At 44.0% G+C, this 15789-nt stretch overlaps 1 protein-coding gene across 1 annotated transcript in view; it reads left to right on the top strand.

Moving 5' to 3' along the window:
- Positions 1 to 1999: 1999 nt before the first annotated feature.
- gria1a (glutamate receptor, ionotropic, AMPA 1a) overlaps positions 2000 to 15789 on the top strand; it is a 72202-nt gene continuing 58412 nt past the window's right edge. The window contains 5 exon segments of the mRNA XM_035649781.2: positions 2000 to 2202; positions 2307 to 2645; positions 5776 to 5886; positions 14052 to 14416; positions 14586 to 14720. Coding sequence (XP_035505674.2) covers positions 14329 to 14416; positions 14586 to 14720 — 223 coding nt within the window. The 5' untranslated portion in view covers positions 2000 to 2202; positions 2307 to 2645; positions 5776 to 5886; positions 14052 to 14328.

Raw genomic sequence — 15789 nt, 5'->3', positions numbered from 1 at the left:
AGTATTTTATCCGCAGGGTTTTATCACAAATAACACATATATCACAGAGTCGGGGTTAAACCCCATATTATCAAATCTTTTCTCCCTAAAAATATGTATTTTTCCTCCAGCCTTGAATGACAGGACCGAGGCGGTGGCCTTACAGAAATGCGTTTAGCTGTGCCCCAGTCTATCCACTGACTCTCCTCCTTAGAGATTCAGCTTTATTTTCAGTAATACATTTCCTCTCTTATGTGTTTTTTATTTAATGTCCCCCTAAGCTCACCTTTAGTTTTAGGTGTTTTCAGATCAGTCATTATGTCTCAAATTGACAGAGTCATTACTGTTGGTGATTGTTGGGATTCATGTTTATTGACCCTCTTCCAGGTCATTTACTCTTGATTTTTATCAAACTTGTAGATTCTTTAAATTTAACCCCGATTCACTCACCGTTCTTCGCTTCTACTCATGTCTTTTACCACCTCTAATACATCATTTAATTCCAGCTCAAAAAAGAAAATGCCCTCGCAGTATATGAGCTTGTCGGTCTTTTTAATAACTCTTGTGTGAACATTTTAGATTCAATCTCCAGGCGGATATAAAAAGTTGAAAACCATCTTCTTTACTATTCCTGAATGAAGATTTATGGGACAATGTACAGGAAGGCTAATGGGAGCTGGAAAAGGGGCAAACATTGAACCTCCCTACAACGTCTAGTATTATCAACAATATGCAAAGAAAGAAGCTCGGAACACTTTACACCGATCCCCTGCATCCGTGGTGAGACCATTAAAGCCAAGTCATCAGATAGCTTCATCACCTCCGCTCAGCTCCGATAATGTGTCTTCATATCATCTCACTCACAGAGGTCTGCTCATGCATATTAATTAGAAAATCAAAATGAGGAAGCTCCTCCATCCCCCCCTATCACTTTCGCTGAGGTATTAATGAAAAACCATTAACATGTTAACGACCAGCATACTGTAATGATCAATTAACTGACATTATATATGCATTTATTCAATTTGTGCTGCAGAGTTCAAACATCACAGGAAACCATTAAATGAGAGGCCTCAAAAAATGGAGATAATGGTACGTACAGTGTCTATATATATTTACTATTTTTCCCAGTGTTGGTAAACAAATGTGTGTGATGTATTTGTCTAGGGCTTCCCTAAGCCAAACACTACTCTTTCCTTCCTGTGGGGGAGGAAGAAAATGATTCTGTTCTCCGCTGAGATTTGTCCCTAGTTGCTGTTGTCGTGGCTTCAAACTGCCGGGTCATTACCGCACTGCAAGCAGCGTGGCTTAATGTCTTTTGACTTCACACTAATGACTGACTCTGCATCTGTCCCTACAGGGAAGAGCGCGGACAAGAACACTAGAAGGAGTCACGCTAACTTTTTATTTGCGACAATTAAGGCGGCGATTCGGAGATCATCAGTTTCCCCTCCGAACGTTTTTCCAGAAGGTTTGTTTTGGGTTTACACATGGACGCTGACAAAGCGATCATGTCCCATTAGGGGAGAGGCAAAAAAGCGGGGATGAAAGGAAGGGAAAGGAGAGGGCCGCTGAGGAAAAGAGGAGAGGAGAGATACTAAGGGGAAGGAGAGGATCTGAGAAGAGAGGAAGGAAAGCATATAAGGAAGTATAAGAGAAGGAGACAGGACTAGACCAGCTTCTTTTCCTCTCCACCTTCTTTCCCACCCTTCCATCTTTACTGTATCTCTCCTCGCCCTTCCTCTTTCACTCCTTTTTTCCCCCACGCTAACCCATGCATATTTAACGTAGCTGCATCTTCAAAGCCGAGAACTTATTCATTAGCATTTAGACTGTTAATGAAAGCGTGCAGAGTGCGAGCACCCTCGCTGTTTCCCTACACCTCGTCTCGACTTCCCACATCCAACCCCTGCACCATCTGCAGCACCTCCCCCCCGACCCCAAACCTGTCCAGGCCCCCTCTGTCTTCCTCTCTCTTTACCTTTTGGTGTATTCAGCACAGAATCCAATTACAGAGGGATGGACTCCAAACTTAAAACAGAGAAATGTGTGGGAGAGGAAGCTGAATCCTGCAGGGTTTTCTTTCTCTCTTCATCCGCCGCCACCTTCACTTCCAGCCAGCGTTGCTCTAGTCGTGTTTCACCCGTCTCTTTCTGTCTCACTTCTCCCTCCCGTTGTTGTAGCCCCGCAGGGAGGGAGGCCGGGTTCCCAGCGGTCTCGAAGGTGAGTTGTTCATTTCCTTCACATGTCCTCATTCTCTCTCTCTCTGTATTTCTTTTTTCTATAATCTCTCTCTCTCTCTCTCTCTCTCTCTCTCTCTCTCTCAGCCTCTTGCTGCACACACACCGAATAGACTGGAAGCTGCTGGATGCTCCGCTAATTGGACAGGGAACAGTGTTCCCTTCTCTCCTGTTGACTTCCACTCAGTGAATGGCGTGAAAAGTTGGTGCCTTTTGTCCCGGCGACCTGGGCCGAATGCAGTGCACGTCTCCCTCTTTTCTCAGCTCGCGGCCTCGGCTGCCGTCTACCCCCTTCATTGTCTCTCTCACAATGCCCCTTCCTGAGGAGAGAGAAAGCCTTTGAAGCCGAAGCTAGACACACTCCAAGTGGGGCTGGATCTCTACGCACCGCCTCAGCGACCCCAGATTCAGCGTGCTCCCACACAGGTACGCACAGGAGCCCCGTGCAGGTGACCTGAGTGACGGAGAGCAAGAGGGACAGAGGGAATACAGAAGGAATAAGGGAGGAACTGTAGAGTGTGATGGAGGAGGAGGAGAAGGAGGCAGAGGTGGGAAGGAAGACGGACACTTGAGATAGTGGGTGTTTTGGAGGAGCGAGGGGTCTGGAATGAGAGAGTTAATCTGCAGAGGAACAGATTGGCTTCCAATCCCTCCCTCCCTCCCTGTCCTTCAAAGCAAGGCACAAATTCAGCACTCTGACACACACACACCCACACACACACACACACATGCACGCACACCCACCAACACACACACACACACACACACACACACACACACACACACACACACAAAGGAGAGAGAGAAATCCACATGGGAAAGACTCAAGCATGCAGCTCATACTGCGAATGTGCACATGCAATATTCACACTGACGCCAACAGCATATGCAGGTAATCCGGTTCCATCACACTCATGGATCCATGAATACTGTATAGGCTACACACCCCTCCGGCTCAACTCAGCGGCTCATTGTTTCTCTCCATTTTTCGGCACCAAGACACTCGCTGGTGACCGGAGAATGGCGACTTAAAAGATATGGGTCAATGAAACACAAGGGACATTTTAGCTCAAAAGGAAATTGATTTCTCAGTGGCCCGAGCGGTGAGCTGACCTTCGCGAACCTTGGCGGGGCCTTATTCCCTGCGACTTTATGAGAATTGAGCCGCTATTTTTGTCCCGTTTGTTTCAAACAAGTCCCACAGCTGAAGCCGTGGCCCCTTCAGCATTTCGCGGTGGAGCTCAATTGGTTTCAACTCTAAATAATTCAAACGGTATTAAAAGACTGTGTGTTATTGTTTTATTTTCAGGGAATACTTTGACATTTCGGGAAACGCACTCATTCGCTTTCTTGTCAAGAGTTAAATGCCACTGCGATTAAAGTTCTAATCCTTAAAAATCCTTGCCTTTTTAATGTATTGAAGTCATGACGTCGTGTCCTGGTACTAGCCTCTGCTCCTTCAGCATCTCGAACTCAGTGCAATCTCTCAATTGCCATTGCTCTCATCAGTCCCTCTGAAAAAAATGGCGCATGTTCGTCCACATCCCTTTACGGCAGTTGTTCTTAGAAACCTTTGAAAATGCTTTGTTCTTTCACAAGTTAGTCGCAAATATTTAATAAGAAATTATATTAGATTATTAGACTGCCCTTATCTAAACATGTGAATGGCGTGACATGCTGTTGGTCCAAGGCTGTATTTGTAGTAATTAGCGTTTGTACAAATGTCAACGGGCTGCGAAGGAGCCGCATTTAAGTTAAGATGTAGAAATATAATTTATTGATATTTTTGCTTGTGTGTGTAGGTGTACGGCCGGGTGGGTGGTACCCTTTAAAACGGTGATCATGGCGTAAGAGGGAGAAAAAGCACCGGATAGCGGGTACTGTCACTTACCGCAGTCTCATCCAAGTCTCGCTCGGTAAATTAATAGGATCTGCATTTACAGCTCAAAGACTTTGAGACGACACGTCATCATTAACGGTGAAGGAGGTCTTTTTGGAATTTTGGGTTCAGACACGCTGCTTCGCTCTCCCCATGTGGTGGAACAACTGAAGGGGGTTACAGGAGAGACCCATCCTTACAAAAGTTTGCCCCTATAGGCTGTTAATGGAGGTCATGTCGTGGTCCGCAAGGACCAAGACCTCCAGTGAACTCTTTATAGACTTTTGTTGCATGATGGACTTTATTGTTTATGATTCATGTGATTCCCTCCCTGTGTGTCTCTGCTGATGCAAAGTTACTTCCTTGTGATTACTCTCTTTGTATTTCCTGTTTTATTTTGTAAACCACTTCCTGCGCTCCTGTGTCTGATTTCCTGTTACTTCACCTGTCTTGTGTTTCCCCTTGATGGTCTGCACGTGTTCCTAATGTGTCTCACCTGTGGCCCGTTACCTGTGCCCTCTTGGATATAGTCTTTGTGCCTCACGTTGTTCTTGTCGGATCGTCTGTTTCCTCATGCTTAGTATGTGTCAGCACAGCGCTCTCTGTCCACGTTCCCGTGTTTAAGTTTTGGATTATCGGAGTTTGAGATTTGTCTTTATTTTTCCCCTTTCAAAGTCTGGAAGTCAGCTTTTGTTATTTTCCCTTTAAATATTCCTTTTCCCCCCATAACCTGCATTTTTTGGTCCTGCTTCAACAACGTCGTCTTTCTAGTCGAACCAAACCCAGGGATTGTTGTGTCCCTTTGGCCGTCTACGGCTTCATACTTCACCACCCAAGCACTGGATTTAAAATCGCCTTGACGAGCACGAGGGAGTCACGTGAAATGGTGCGGCGTTATTTATTATGCATATTTCGTATAGGCTATGTGTTATGCTGCTGCTAATTCAAATGGAACATTTCCTCAACTGCGCTACTAAGTGGCTTTAGCTGTAAAGCGCACACAGTAAAATGTGAGACTGTAATTGTACCAGTGACAGCAATAGTAGTATTTACCACAAGAACCATGGTTTTTTAGGATTATAACTTGAAACTTAATAAAGCTGGAGCCAGCAGCTTGTTGGCCTCATTTTGTCTTTTATACTTATGTGACTTCTTAAATTCCAGTGGGATTGAGCTCGCCGGACCATCGTAACATAAATATCCACCACAACCTTTTTATTGTATTTCACAATGATGAAGGGGATGCAGGAATAGAGTCACAGTGTGCAGCAGCAACATTCACATTCACAAGAAAGTCAGTGTGTCCCAGTGTGTTTGTGTTTTTGAATGAGCAGTATGTGCATGTTCTGTACAGTTCTGCCGTTTGTCATCAAAGCAGACAGATGTGTGCCGCAGATGTTTAACAGGCAACCAGCAACTGTGATTGATTTTTTATTTTTCCGTATGGTTCGAAGTAGTCGTGTTTTCAGTAACGACGACATGTTTCCTCTGCTTACTAGAGATTTTTGTGTCTCTTGTGAACGGACGAGAGTGTTGAGTGCGAGTTAAAGAGTTCACATTTCTTACTTGCTTTAATAGTTCTGCTGTTTAATTGACTGAGCCCACTTTCCGTTTGTCTCTCTTCCATTATTTCCTAGTTGACATTTCCACCTGTGTGCTTTTTCTCCCACCTTCCAGGACGTTCTCTGCGAGCATCAAGTCGCTCAGACTGAATCAGGCGACGATTGACATCATTGGATCTGCTTATTCAATGAGCTCCCAGCGCCCTGTGCAGCTCCGGCAGTAAAGGTTTGCACTGCTGACGTAAACACACACAGACTCACTCACACACACACACACAAATGTCTAAATTGATTGGACCAGAGCTGATTTCCCTGGGCAAATATGTGATGCGTGGTTTCTTTCTTGGGCTGGAGCTGTCCGCTCCATCACCTGAAATGTATACTGCAACACGTGAGCCATGAAACTGAACCATACGCGCGCGCGCGTGTGTGAGAGTGAGATGGAGAAAGAGGAAGACGGTGGTTATTCAAACCAACCACAAAGGTTTCAGAGGGATTTCGTGATTAGAACATGAATTAAATTGCATCTAAGTGTTTCTCTTAGTTTTTCTCGAGTGGAGGCCGTTCCACTGTCTCAAAAACAGTTTCAACGGTATGTTTATATTCTCCTCCTGCCTCTCCCGCTGGCTAACTGGCCAAGATTACTTCTATCATATGCAGCCACTTCCAAATTTATGCTGAAAATGGTTCTGATGATAGTGGTTCATGAGTAAACACTGGCCGGTGAGATTGGCATGAGCGCGTCTGACCTCATTTGGGGCTCACCCTGTTTGGCGGCGCGCAACGTTAATTTGTTTCGATTGATCCTAAAAGCTTGTTAGTGGAGGCAGGACATTCATACAAAGAGCGAGACGGCGGCCTGATATTCAAAATTGTGAGATAGCGAGACCGTGAGGTAATGTATCAATTTACATCTGACAAATGTGCTGTTGCTGTAGCACAATTCATGTGAAGCGTCTCCCTGCCATACGCACACAAATCCGAGGAAACAGATACTGCACTTACATGATGGAAAAAACAAAAAAAACAACAACATCCCCCAATTGTGTTCTTGCATTTCTCCCGCAGTAACAGATGGTGGAGGGACTTAATGGTTTTATGGAAATTACAAGACGCGTTCATCCTCTTCAGAAATGCAATTAAGTAAACAAAACCAAGCACCTCATCTGTTAATTGCAATAATTGTTAATTGTAACCAAAGTGCCATAATTAAGTGACCACCGTACGGTGAATGCGGGGAACGCCACACACAGAGCCTGCAGTGCCAGTCGTAGATATTCGGTTTGATTACCGGTACATGTCAGCTCACTAACTCACACAAACCTGAGACAGTGACAGGATGTGCTTACGAATACAGTAGATCTTCTTTTGACAGGACACAGAAGGAACAGATGTAAACATTAAAATCAATCACGGCTGAATGCCATTCAGCTGCTTCAGTTATGGAATCTCATAGTATTGTTCTTGTTGGCTCACTGAAAAACGCACACACGACACTTGAAGAGAACAGAGCCACTGTTAATGTTGTTAGCGAGGGTCTCAATTTCATTCTGATGCCGCCGCATACGGGGAACTGACTGATAAGTGAGTGGCCCCATCACTGAGAGTCGATTCACTCTTCTCAGTGACGGTGAGTGTGGGGTGGAAGAAAGTGTAGAGCATGGTATTTGTCACTGTTAAGAGTGTGCAACTGATAGGAGATAAGCTGAAGTAGGAATTGAAGATATGTGGGTTGGAGGCTTTGAAACTTTGGAATTTGTTCGGCATTGAGGGAAGGAAAGGAAAAATCTTTGTTTGAGTTTTTTGAAACAAACCGGCGTGATGTGGAGAATTTAGTTGGGTTTTATTTTTGAGCTCTGGCTCACACAAGAAGAAGAAGCAGAATATTCGCTCACGAAGGGGCGGTATCATTTCAGCCTCAAATGTTAAAGCAATCAATGTATTACTCGGAACTTATCATCATTAAAAGTTCTCCAAACCTTTACACAGTGAATTTATCAGAGAACTGTTGTCAAACGTTTTATCCCCAGCTCTTATCTGTTGTTACCCGTAGCTCATAAAATGCGATGCATTGCTATATGTTGAAATGCCGATCTGTTTATTGCTAAATAATATGATAAAAGCTAATGATATCACAAATTGCTTCAAAACAACATAAACAGATGAATGGGGATGAATAGAAACACAAAATGAAAGGGAAGTAAATAGAAAATTACCCTAAAGCAATTTTCAAATCCTCACAGCCTCTGAACCAAACAACCAAATAGATCGTTTGACTCCCTGGAGCATTCCTTGCCCTATAAAACTATTAAAACCACTTTTGAAAAATAAATGGGTAAGCATTGCACATTGTGTGAAAGGTTTGCTTCACCTTAACCACAGTGGTTAAGGTTATATAACGATCGTCGGATTGAAACAGATTGGTCAGTGTTTTGTCAACCCATCGCTCCGCCTGCACCACCAGTGAGTCACCTGGCGTCCTCCTTTGTTCCAGTTACCACAGCCACTAGAGGGTTTCGTCTCTAAACATATCATTTTAGAGCATTTGCTTAAAAGAGTGATGCCGTCTCAAACAACTGCTAGATGTCAATAAATCATTCATAGGTCGTACCTAGCTGCTTGTACAATATGGTAATTTGCTATAGGAAGGGGAGTTTCTGCCTTTTTAAAGGTGAACTGTCCACAGTGTCCACAGGTCTTTAGTCCACAGGACGAGAGAACCCAAGATCAGGAGCCACCTCAAAAAAGCTCTTTCTTCTGTGGTTATACGCCTGGAGCGAGCCGACCCCGAGCAGACGACCTCAGCGACCTTCTGATGATACAGCGCTGAATCTCTGAGGACTGCGCGGGGGCCAAGTGATCACAAGAGCCCTGAATTGGATGGTGAGCCGTGCAAGATGAATCAAGATCAGTGTCGCACGAGATTCTTTGGGAGGACCTCATCAAACGCTTCCCATTGGCAGTTTTTGGACCGCTTGTAGCAACAGCTTTAAAATCCGAAACTGTCCTCGATCACAAAACGACCACATAGGTCAGTTGTTCGAGCAGCTTATTACGACCTATGAGGTTGTTTTAAAGACGGCAGACGGAAGTAATGGTGCTGATTCTCTGCCATGTCACCCTAACCCTAACCGTCACCCTTACCTTAACAAGCTCATCAAACATGCTTCGGTAGATCAAATAAAACCCCACACTCCCAACTGTTATGCTTTCGTAGCATAAAATATAGTTGCATACAACAGCCTGTTGGTCACTCTGTCGCTCTTTTAATTTTATGTACACATAAACCAATGCTATTAATATAATACTACAATTAGAAGTATATGAACAAGTCACCCCCTATGTGATTTTCTATAGCTATACTGTAGGTCAGTGAGTTATAACAACAGTAAATTAACAGGCTATTAACTGATATGTTATAGATACTTGGGTTTTAAAAGTCATACACCGTCTTCACACTGAATTACTGTCATCAAGAAGAAAACTGAAAGTCATTTCTAATTATTTAGAGACAGTTTAATTTATAACTATTAAATTAATAACAGAAAAATGTACTTTTGAAATCTCCCGTGATTTATCATTTGCTTTCCCCTCATGCATTGTAAAGCAGTGGCAGCCATGAATTTCCTCTTTGTTAACTTCCACTTGTGTCCCCACAACTAGACAGTGGATACAAAAGCCTGGTCCTATTGTACGGCTCTATGTCCTCCACGGGTTCATAGGTATTCACAATATTTCCATTTCCCCCAGAGGGGATTAATCACGATGCAGGCCATCACAATTTGTTCTCTGAAATTTGTCATGTTTGTGTGCGGCGACGCTCGATGTTCTGGAACCGCACGAGCATCGACTCCATCAATCAGTATTACCACAGTAACGTTGTGAGAGCTCCACTTCTCCGGCGGCCAGTGGAGGGGAAAGGCAATTAGGCTATATGCAGGTAGCGTGAGAGGCAGAGGGAGCGAGAGAGAAAGAGAACATCTGAATAGCTGTAAAAGGATAGACAGGAGGAGAGTGTGTTTATTCCCCGAACCACTTCATGTTTTTTTCACTTTGTACTGTATGTCTGTTTGATAATTGGCATTATTAGATTGACACCGCCTCCCTGGGTATAGGAGGCTGAATGATACAAATATCAAGTGTAACCACCTGCAATCCCTTTCCTTAGTTTGGCAGCTGAAAAACTGCCCTAAGATTGGTGTGGGTTAAAGGACTATGCCGCTGTTTTTTCTATGTGGTTTATTGACTACAATAAGCAGTAGTGCTGTTTTGTTTTTTTCTTTCAACGTTTTCCTCCTCTTACATGCAGGAGTGGGTTTCCACCCAACTCACTCCTATAAATATCAAATGCTGATGAAAGGCAAAGACGCACTGCAGTCTTTTCCTTGGTTTGTTTGAGTGTAAATATCAACCGGGAGACACCTGAAAATTTGCCGTGAACAACAGTGAACCGCATTTTACAACATCATAATAATGTTCCCATGCTATAAATATGAATTGTAAAGCTCTCTGTGCACTTTGATGAGTAACTTCTGCATCTCAAACCTAGTTTAACTACGTACTAACGGGTATTGTTTACATAGTCAAAGCCTGAGAAATATGCTCCTTCACTGGCCAGGCGGTACTTTTCCCGCCTGAACCCCACATACGCCATTCTGCTGTCATCACTAATGCACAAGATGTAAAATTGTGGATGATGTTACACAGCTGTGGATGTGCCCACATTTAAAAACATTTTAATTAATGATCTTTTCCTAAAATCTACAGTGCCACGATTTATTCGCAACTGATAGCCATTTGTATTTGTAAGTATGTATTTGCCCATTTTTGAAGACATTTGCCTTCACTTGGTTTAAAGGACGAAGAATACACCTTCTCTTCTTCCAAAGCACACGGCAGGTCAACCGTCAAACAACTTTCAAAAAGTTCCAGTCTTCCCCTGCTTCTAAACGGAACCCTTCCTGGGCTCTGGGCTGACCCGCTGAATCAATTATGGGGCCGACCAATCAAGCCACATGTCAATAACTCATCCCAATTAAGGCGCAGCGCAGAAATCGGGCATGCGCCGGCGTCCAGGCCGCTCTGCTTCCCATCGATTCTGTGCTAATGCCAGGCATTTGTCCGAGGCTGCCGGTGAACTTCCACTGGGTCTTTCAACAAGTGCTGTAATCAAGTCTGCAGATAAAGCTAGTAACAAGCCCAAAACCGTCAGAATCCATGACCGAGTTCTGTGTGTGACACGGAGATTGATCAGTGCCGCGCTGCAATATCACATTTAGCGGGACGGGGTGGACGGTTGTCACACTGTCATTTTGTTGATTTGTGTTTTGATGTGCTTCTTTCCGTTTTTTTCGAGTGGTACGAAATAACAGCATTCTCCATTTATTTTCTATTTTCAGCAAAATAATTCAAGCAACCTGCTATGTCTTGATTTACCGTCATGAAAAAATTCAGGTTGATGAGGAAAATATCAAGTAAAACTGAATTGTTGTAGTTTTATTTTTGTTGTAGACCATCCGTACCAGTGTTTTTTTGATCCTAGTGTCAGTACTTCCTGTTGCCCCAGGAGAGCTATGGCAGGTTGACATTATTTTTTTGCTACAATCCACATCCACCCCTGTTTGACATATTTTGTTACTTTGTCACCTTCAGAAAAACATACTTTTTTATAGTTGTGCTTCCAGCAGTATGACGTACACAAGTATACTTGACAGCACAAGTGCGGAGGCACTTCCCCCCCCCCTTCTCACTCAAACCGGAGTGGAACCATCTGATTTTGATGGATTAGACTCATTATAATCTTCACATAGACTTCTATTAAAAACCTCCAGACAGACACTCGCATTATAATCTGTGAGGGAGACATCTTTAGGAAGAGAAAGACAGGAGTATTTCCTTCTCTCCGTCTCGAGTCAGACTGACGGCGATGATATTTTTAACCTAGAACGACAAGCGGTTGCCTCTGTGGCTGTTATTCCTCTACTTGGCACCATAGAATATTTAGCCGTGGTTGCTAATGCTATTCTGAGATCTATTTGCATTAATCAGGATTTTTATTTAAAGATTGCATGATACTCATTACACACGGGGAACTCCAGGCAAACACCGAGCACACCCGGAGACCAAACACGGAACTAGACACGATGACACCGACTGGAAATCGAGTCAAGTGTGTGCTTGCACACGGACAATGAAAAGCCAAAAGATGTGATGGAAAAACCGAAGCATTGTAATAAAAGCCGGCCCAACCATTTATGTCTGAGCTAACCCCTCATCATCTTGAACAAAGGTGCAGAAAATTGACCATTCTGCTTGTATCCGTCATTCACAAATTAGATAACCTTTTACCTCCTGCATTGCTAGTGCTCAAGTTTGTCAGAGCGCTGCGGCCTAAGTCCTTCTTTTTTCGCGCCAGAAATGTTTCCGCCTAATTGGAAACACTGGAAATCTAATTCAGAATAAGCTCCTAATCTTCGAAATTTCATTTTCTTGCAGAAGTGCGTTAATGCCATGCCTCCGTGTTGTGGAAACAATGAGTGCGGAAAGTGATTTTAATGAAAGAAAGTGCCCTGCCTTGGTCTGATTAATGAGCTCATCCCTAATCCTAATTGTGTCAAAGGCAGGATTTAACACTTCATTTTCTAAACAAGCACCGGGGTGTCGCGGCACAGTGTGGTTCGCTATCAATCTCACGTGAATATCTCCGGCGGTGGTTCATTTTGCGGTGTGTACAATAGCAATGGGGGCATGTACCTCTCTCTTCAGGAAATAATTGGCTGTAGCTGTCAGTAAATACATGGTTTAAATTATAACCCCCCTTATCAGCCGCTCGCCAGTCCTGCCTTGTGTGAGAGGGAGCGGGGGAGCGCGTGAAACCAAAAGTCTTCTTTCACATTCACAATTCTCCAATTTTCATATTAAACTAAATCAGTTCAAGAAATGAATCTTGGCATTAGTAAGCCTATTTCCGGAGTGTGCATTCTCCCTCGTCAACCCTGTTAAACCGAGTTGGGTTTTTTTCTTTTCTTCTTCGTGCAATTCAAATTGCCTTGCGTTTTCAGCTCCCAGTGATTGAGAGCAGATTTCTCAAGAGGCAGACAAAGTACAGTAATACCTGGTGGAGATGTTTCCATCCAGCCAGTCATCCATTTAGTCTGCTTATTTCATAATCCTATGTTACAGGCAAAGGCAGACTGACTCATTTTATAGTAAGAAATCTAAACCTTTCTCTGGACTTGGAGCCATGTACAGATTTTTAAAAGCAGACAACATCATTTGTGTTGTCAATTTTTGTACTATAACATCAATTGTAAAGATATGGTTTGAAGCTGATGTTCCAATAATTGTCTTAACGTGTAACTAGCAGCAGTTAACTGTATTGCCTTATCTATAAGTCAATTTAGATGTAGATGATACACGAGTATAGGACTAAACCTTAGTCAAAATGAAGCAGAGACCAATGATGTGAACATTCTGTATTTACAGTTTACACTTCATTTTGGAAATATCAGTCGAGGGAGTCCTTTGAGTAGCAGATGCTCTGAAGCTTGTGGTCATATCACATGGTCTGCAGATGGAGTTTACCACCCAAATGTTCTCTTTTGAGGAGCGAGCACCTCATGGTCTTCACACCCATGTCGGCCTGAAAATTGAGGTTGAGTTCATTCTGGACCGTGAAAAAACCAAAACTTTGTACAGAGCATATAATGAAATATTGATATATTGAGCTATATTGATATATATTGATATATACAAGATCACCAACTTTAAATGTATCCTATAAAGTTTTGCTTCCTTTATGATACATTATATAATGTGTGTGTGTGTGTGTTCCACAAACTGCATATCTATGTCTCCCTTGTCCTTGTTGCCTGATCTTTTTTGTGTAATATTTAGTGTTTGTTTTGGTTCCTCGGTTGTTTTTGCAAATCAATACATAAATGCATACAATTACATTTTTAAAAATGTCAACTTAAAATGACAGAAGTCATTATAAATGTAGCCTACGTCGTGATTAGTAATGTGGACGCCGTCTGCAGTGCTCAGAAAATGAATGGGCATCCATGAAATCCCGTGTGACTCGTGAGGGACCTGTGGGTGCACACACTGCAAAAAATATCCACTTGCGGGTAATTGAAGTATCCAGCGTGGAAATGTCTTTTCGATGTCAAAGGATGAAATAAGAATGTTGGCTTCTTTTGCAAACCAGTTTTCTTTCTTTCTTTCCTTCCTTCCTTCTTTTTTTCAGGGATGTTTCTCACTTGTGCACACGCGAGTTCCTTCATTGCAGCCCTTTGTTGCGCGCACACTTGTTTTCTTCAAAAAGCATGCGAAAGATTGTGCGTCATTTTTTGCAGCGCGTCTGAAGTCATTCTCCGTCTCATTCAACAGCGGCCAAGGACAAGAGAGCATCAGCAGAGAGAGAGAGAGAGAGAGAGAGAGAGAAGAGGAGAGAGAGAAGAGGAGAGAGGGAAGGTGCCTCCTCTTCGCCATTGCCATAATTGTCTCGCCGTGTTGAATCGATGTCGGTGTAGACGCTGCTCTGACGGGAGGCGATCGCAGGAGAAGCTGGGGGATTTAACTTCACGCGCTCACACGCACGCGCGCGCGGACAAACCTATGCTCGGATTTCGGATTCGGTCCTCTTCGCCAATGCAAAAAAGGCAATATGCAGCGAAGCCTCGCCATCCTCTACACCAGTTTACTGGGGCTGTGCTTGGGTTCGAGCTCAAGTTTCCCAAGTAACATCAACATAGGTGAGTGACAGTGACGCGCGCGCATTGGCGCCTTTAACTTCCAGGGTTTGGGTTTTTTTTTAAAAAGAGAAAGAAATGAACGCGCGCGCGTGTGTGTGTGTGTGTGTGTGTGTGTGTGTGTGTGTCCGGTGAGTCCAACGTTAACTCCTGGTTCTCTGCCGCTCAACAGGAGGATTGTTCCCGACCGAATCGCACGAATATGAGGTTTTCCGCTTCGCCCTCTCGCACCACCTGGACATCCCCAAACTGGTGCCGCAGGTGGACATGGTCAAGATGGGCAACAGCTTCTCCATGACATACGCCTGTGAGTGTTATATCTCTTCATTCTAAGCTGCTATCTTGCCGTATTGGGTCTGCCCCCCCTTCCTCCTCCTCCTCCTCCTCCTCTTCATCATCCTCTCCATCCTCTCAGTCTGTTGATCGACTTGTTCCAGAGCGCATGGAACTCCACGAGTAGAATGAATCGTGCGCAGGTGTAATCACCCATGGGCCTCCACTGCAGAGACTCGCGTGTTTTAGTAGGTTTGGGGCTTTGAACTGTTGCGGGGGACTTCTCTTTCTCTGCCTTCCTCGGCATGACTGCAGCGCGTTTTGGAGGTTGTGTTTTGTTGTTTGCGCTCCGGGCACGCCACGGGAACACCAGCCTCAGCAGCAGCACAGATCCTACAGTCATGTCGCTTCAGCTTTTTACATCTGTGCCAATTGTTAACCGGGCTGCCACTGATCCCAGTGCGTCTTTCCTTTATTATTATTATTTTTTTTTTTTTTATAAAACCGAGTTAGAAAACAAAAGAGGCAGAGCGCAGATCAGGGCTCTGTGAACAAAGATTTTTTTTTCTAATTAGCCACCGATCATTATCCGATTATCTTTTTTTTTCTTCTTTTTCTTCTGGAAGAAACCCACACCATTAAACCCCTGTGACCTTTCCAGAGGCACGTGCATGCATGTATATCAACTTTCAGGACTTCAGGTTGACCTACTCTGTCCATGTGGATCGATATATGATCTGAATGATTGTGGCAGTGCAGTTTGAAAGAAGATGATATACATGGTGCCGGTTGGATGGAGTCACTGTGGCGACGGTGTGTGCCATAATGTTCGCCACACAATAACTCAGTGTCAGAGCTTTACAGCGGGAAAGGCCCGTCTGACTTGTGTCTTCTTTCTTTACCCTGCACTTATCCCTTCTTCCACAAGATTATGTCACCCTACAGCCTCTCCAGCCACGCCCCCCCCCCCCCCTCCCCCAATTCCATCCTCCACTCTTGAATTTGCCTGTGACTCACTCACACTAATGTCAGTGGAGTCGCAGATTTTCCAGGAGATACCCTCCGACAGCACCGACCTCCTCTCTGTCCGCCTGCCAGGTGTG

This window comes from Scophthalmus maximus, chromosome 9 (genome assembly GCF_022379125.1).
Source record: "Scophthalmus maximus strain ysfricsl-2021 chromosome 9, ASM2237912v1, whole genome shotgun sequence".
Taxonomy (NCBI): Eukaryota; Metazoa; Chordata; class Actinopteri; order Pleuronectiformes; family Scophthalmidae; genus Scophthalmus; species Scophthalmus maximus.
The sequence above is the reverse complement of the archived record's forward strand: the minus strand, read 5'-3'. Positions and strand labels throughout refer to the sequence as shown.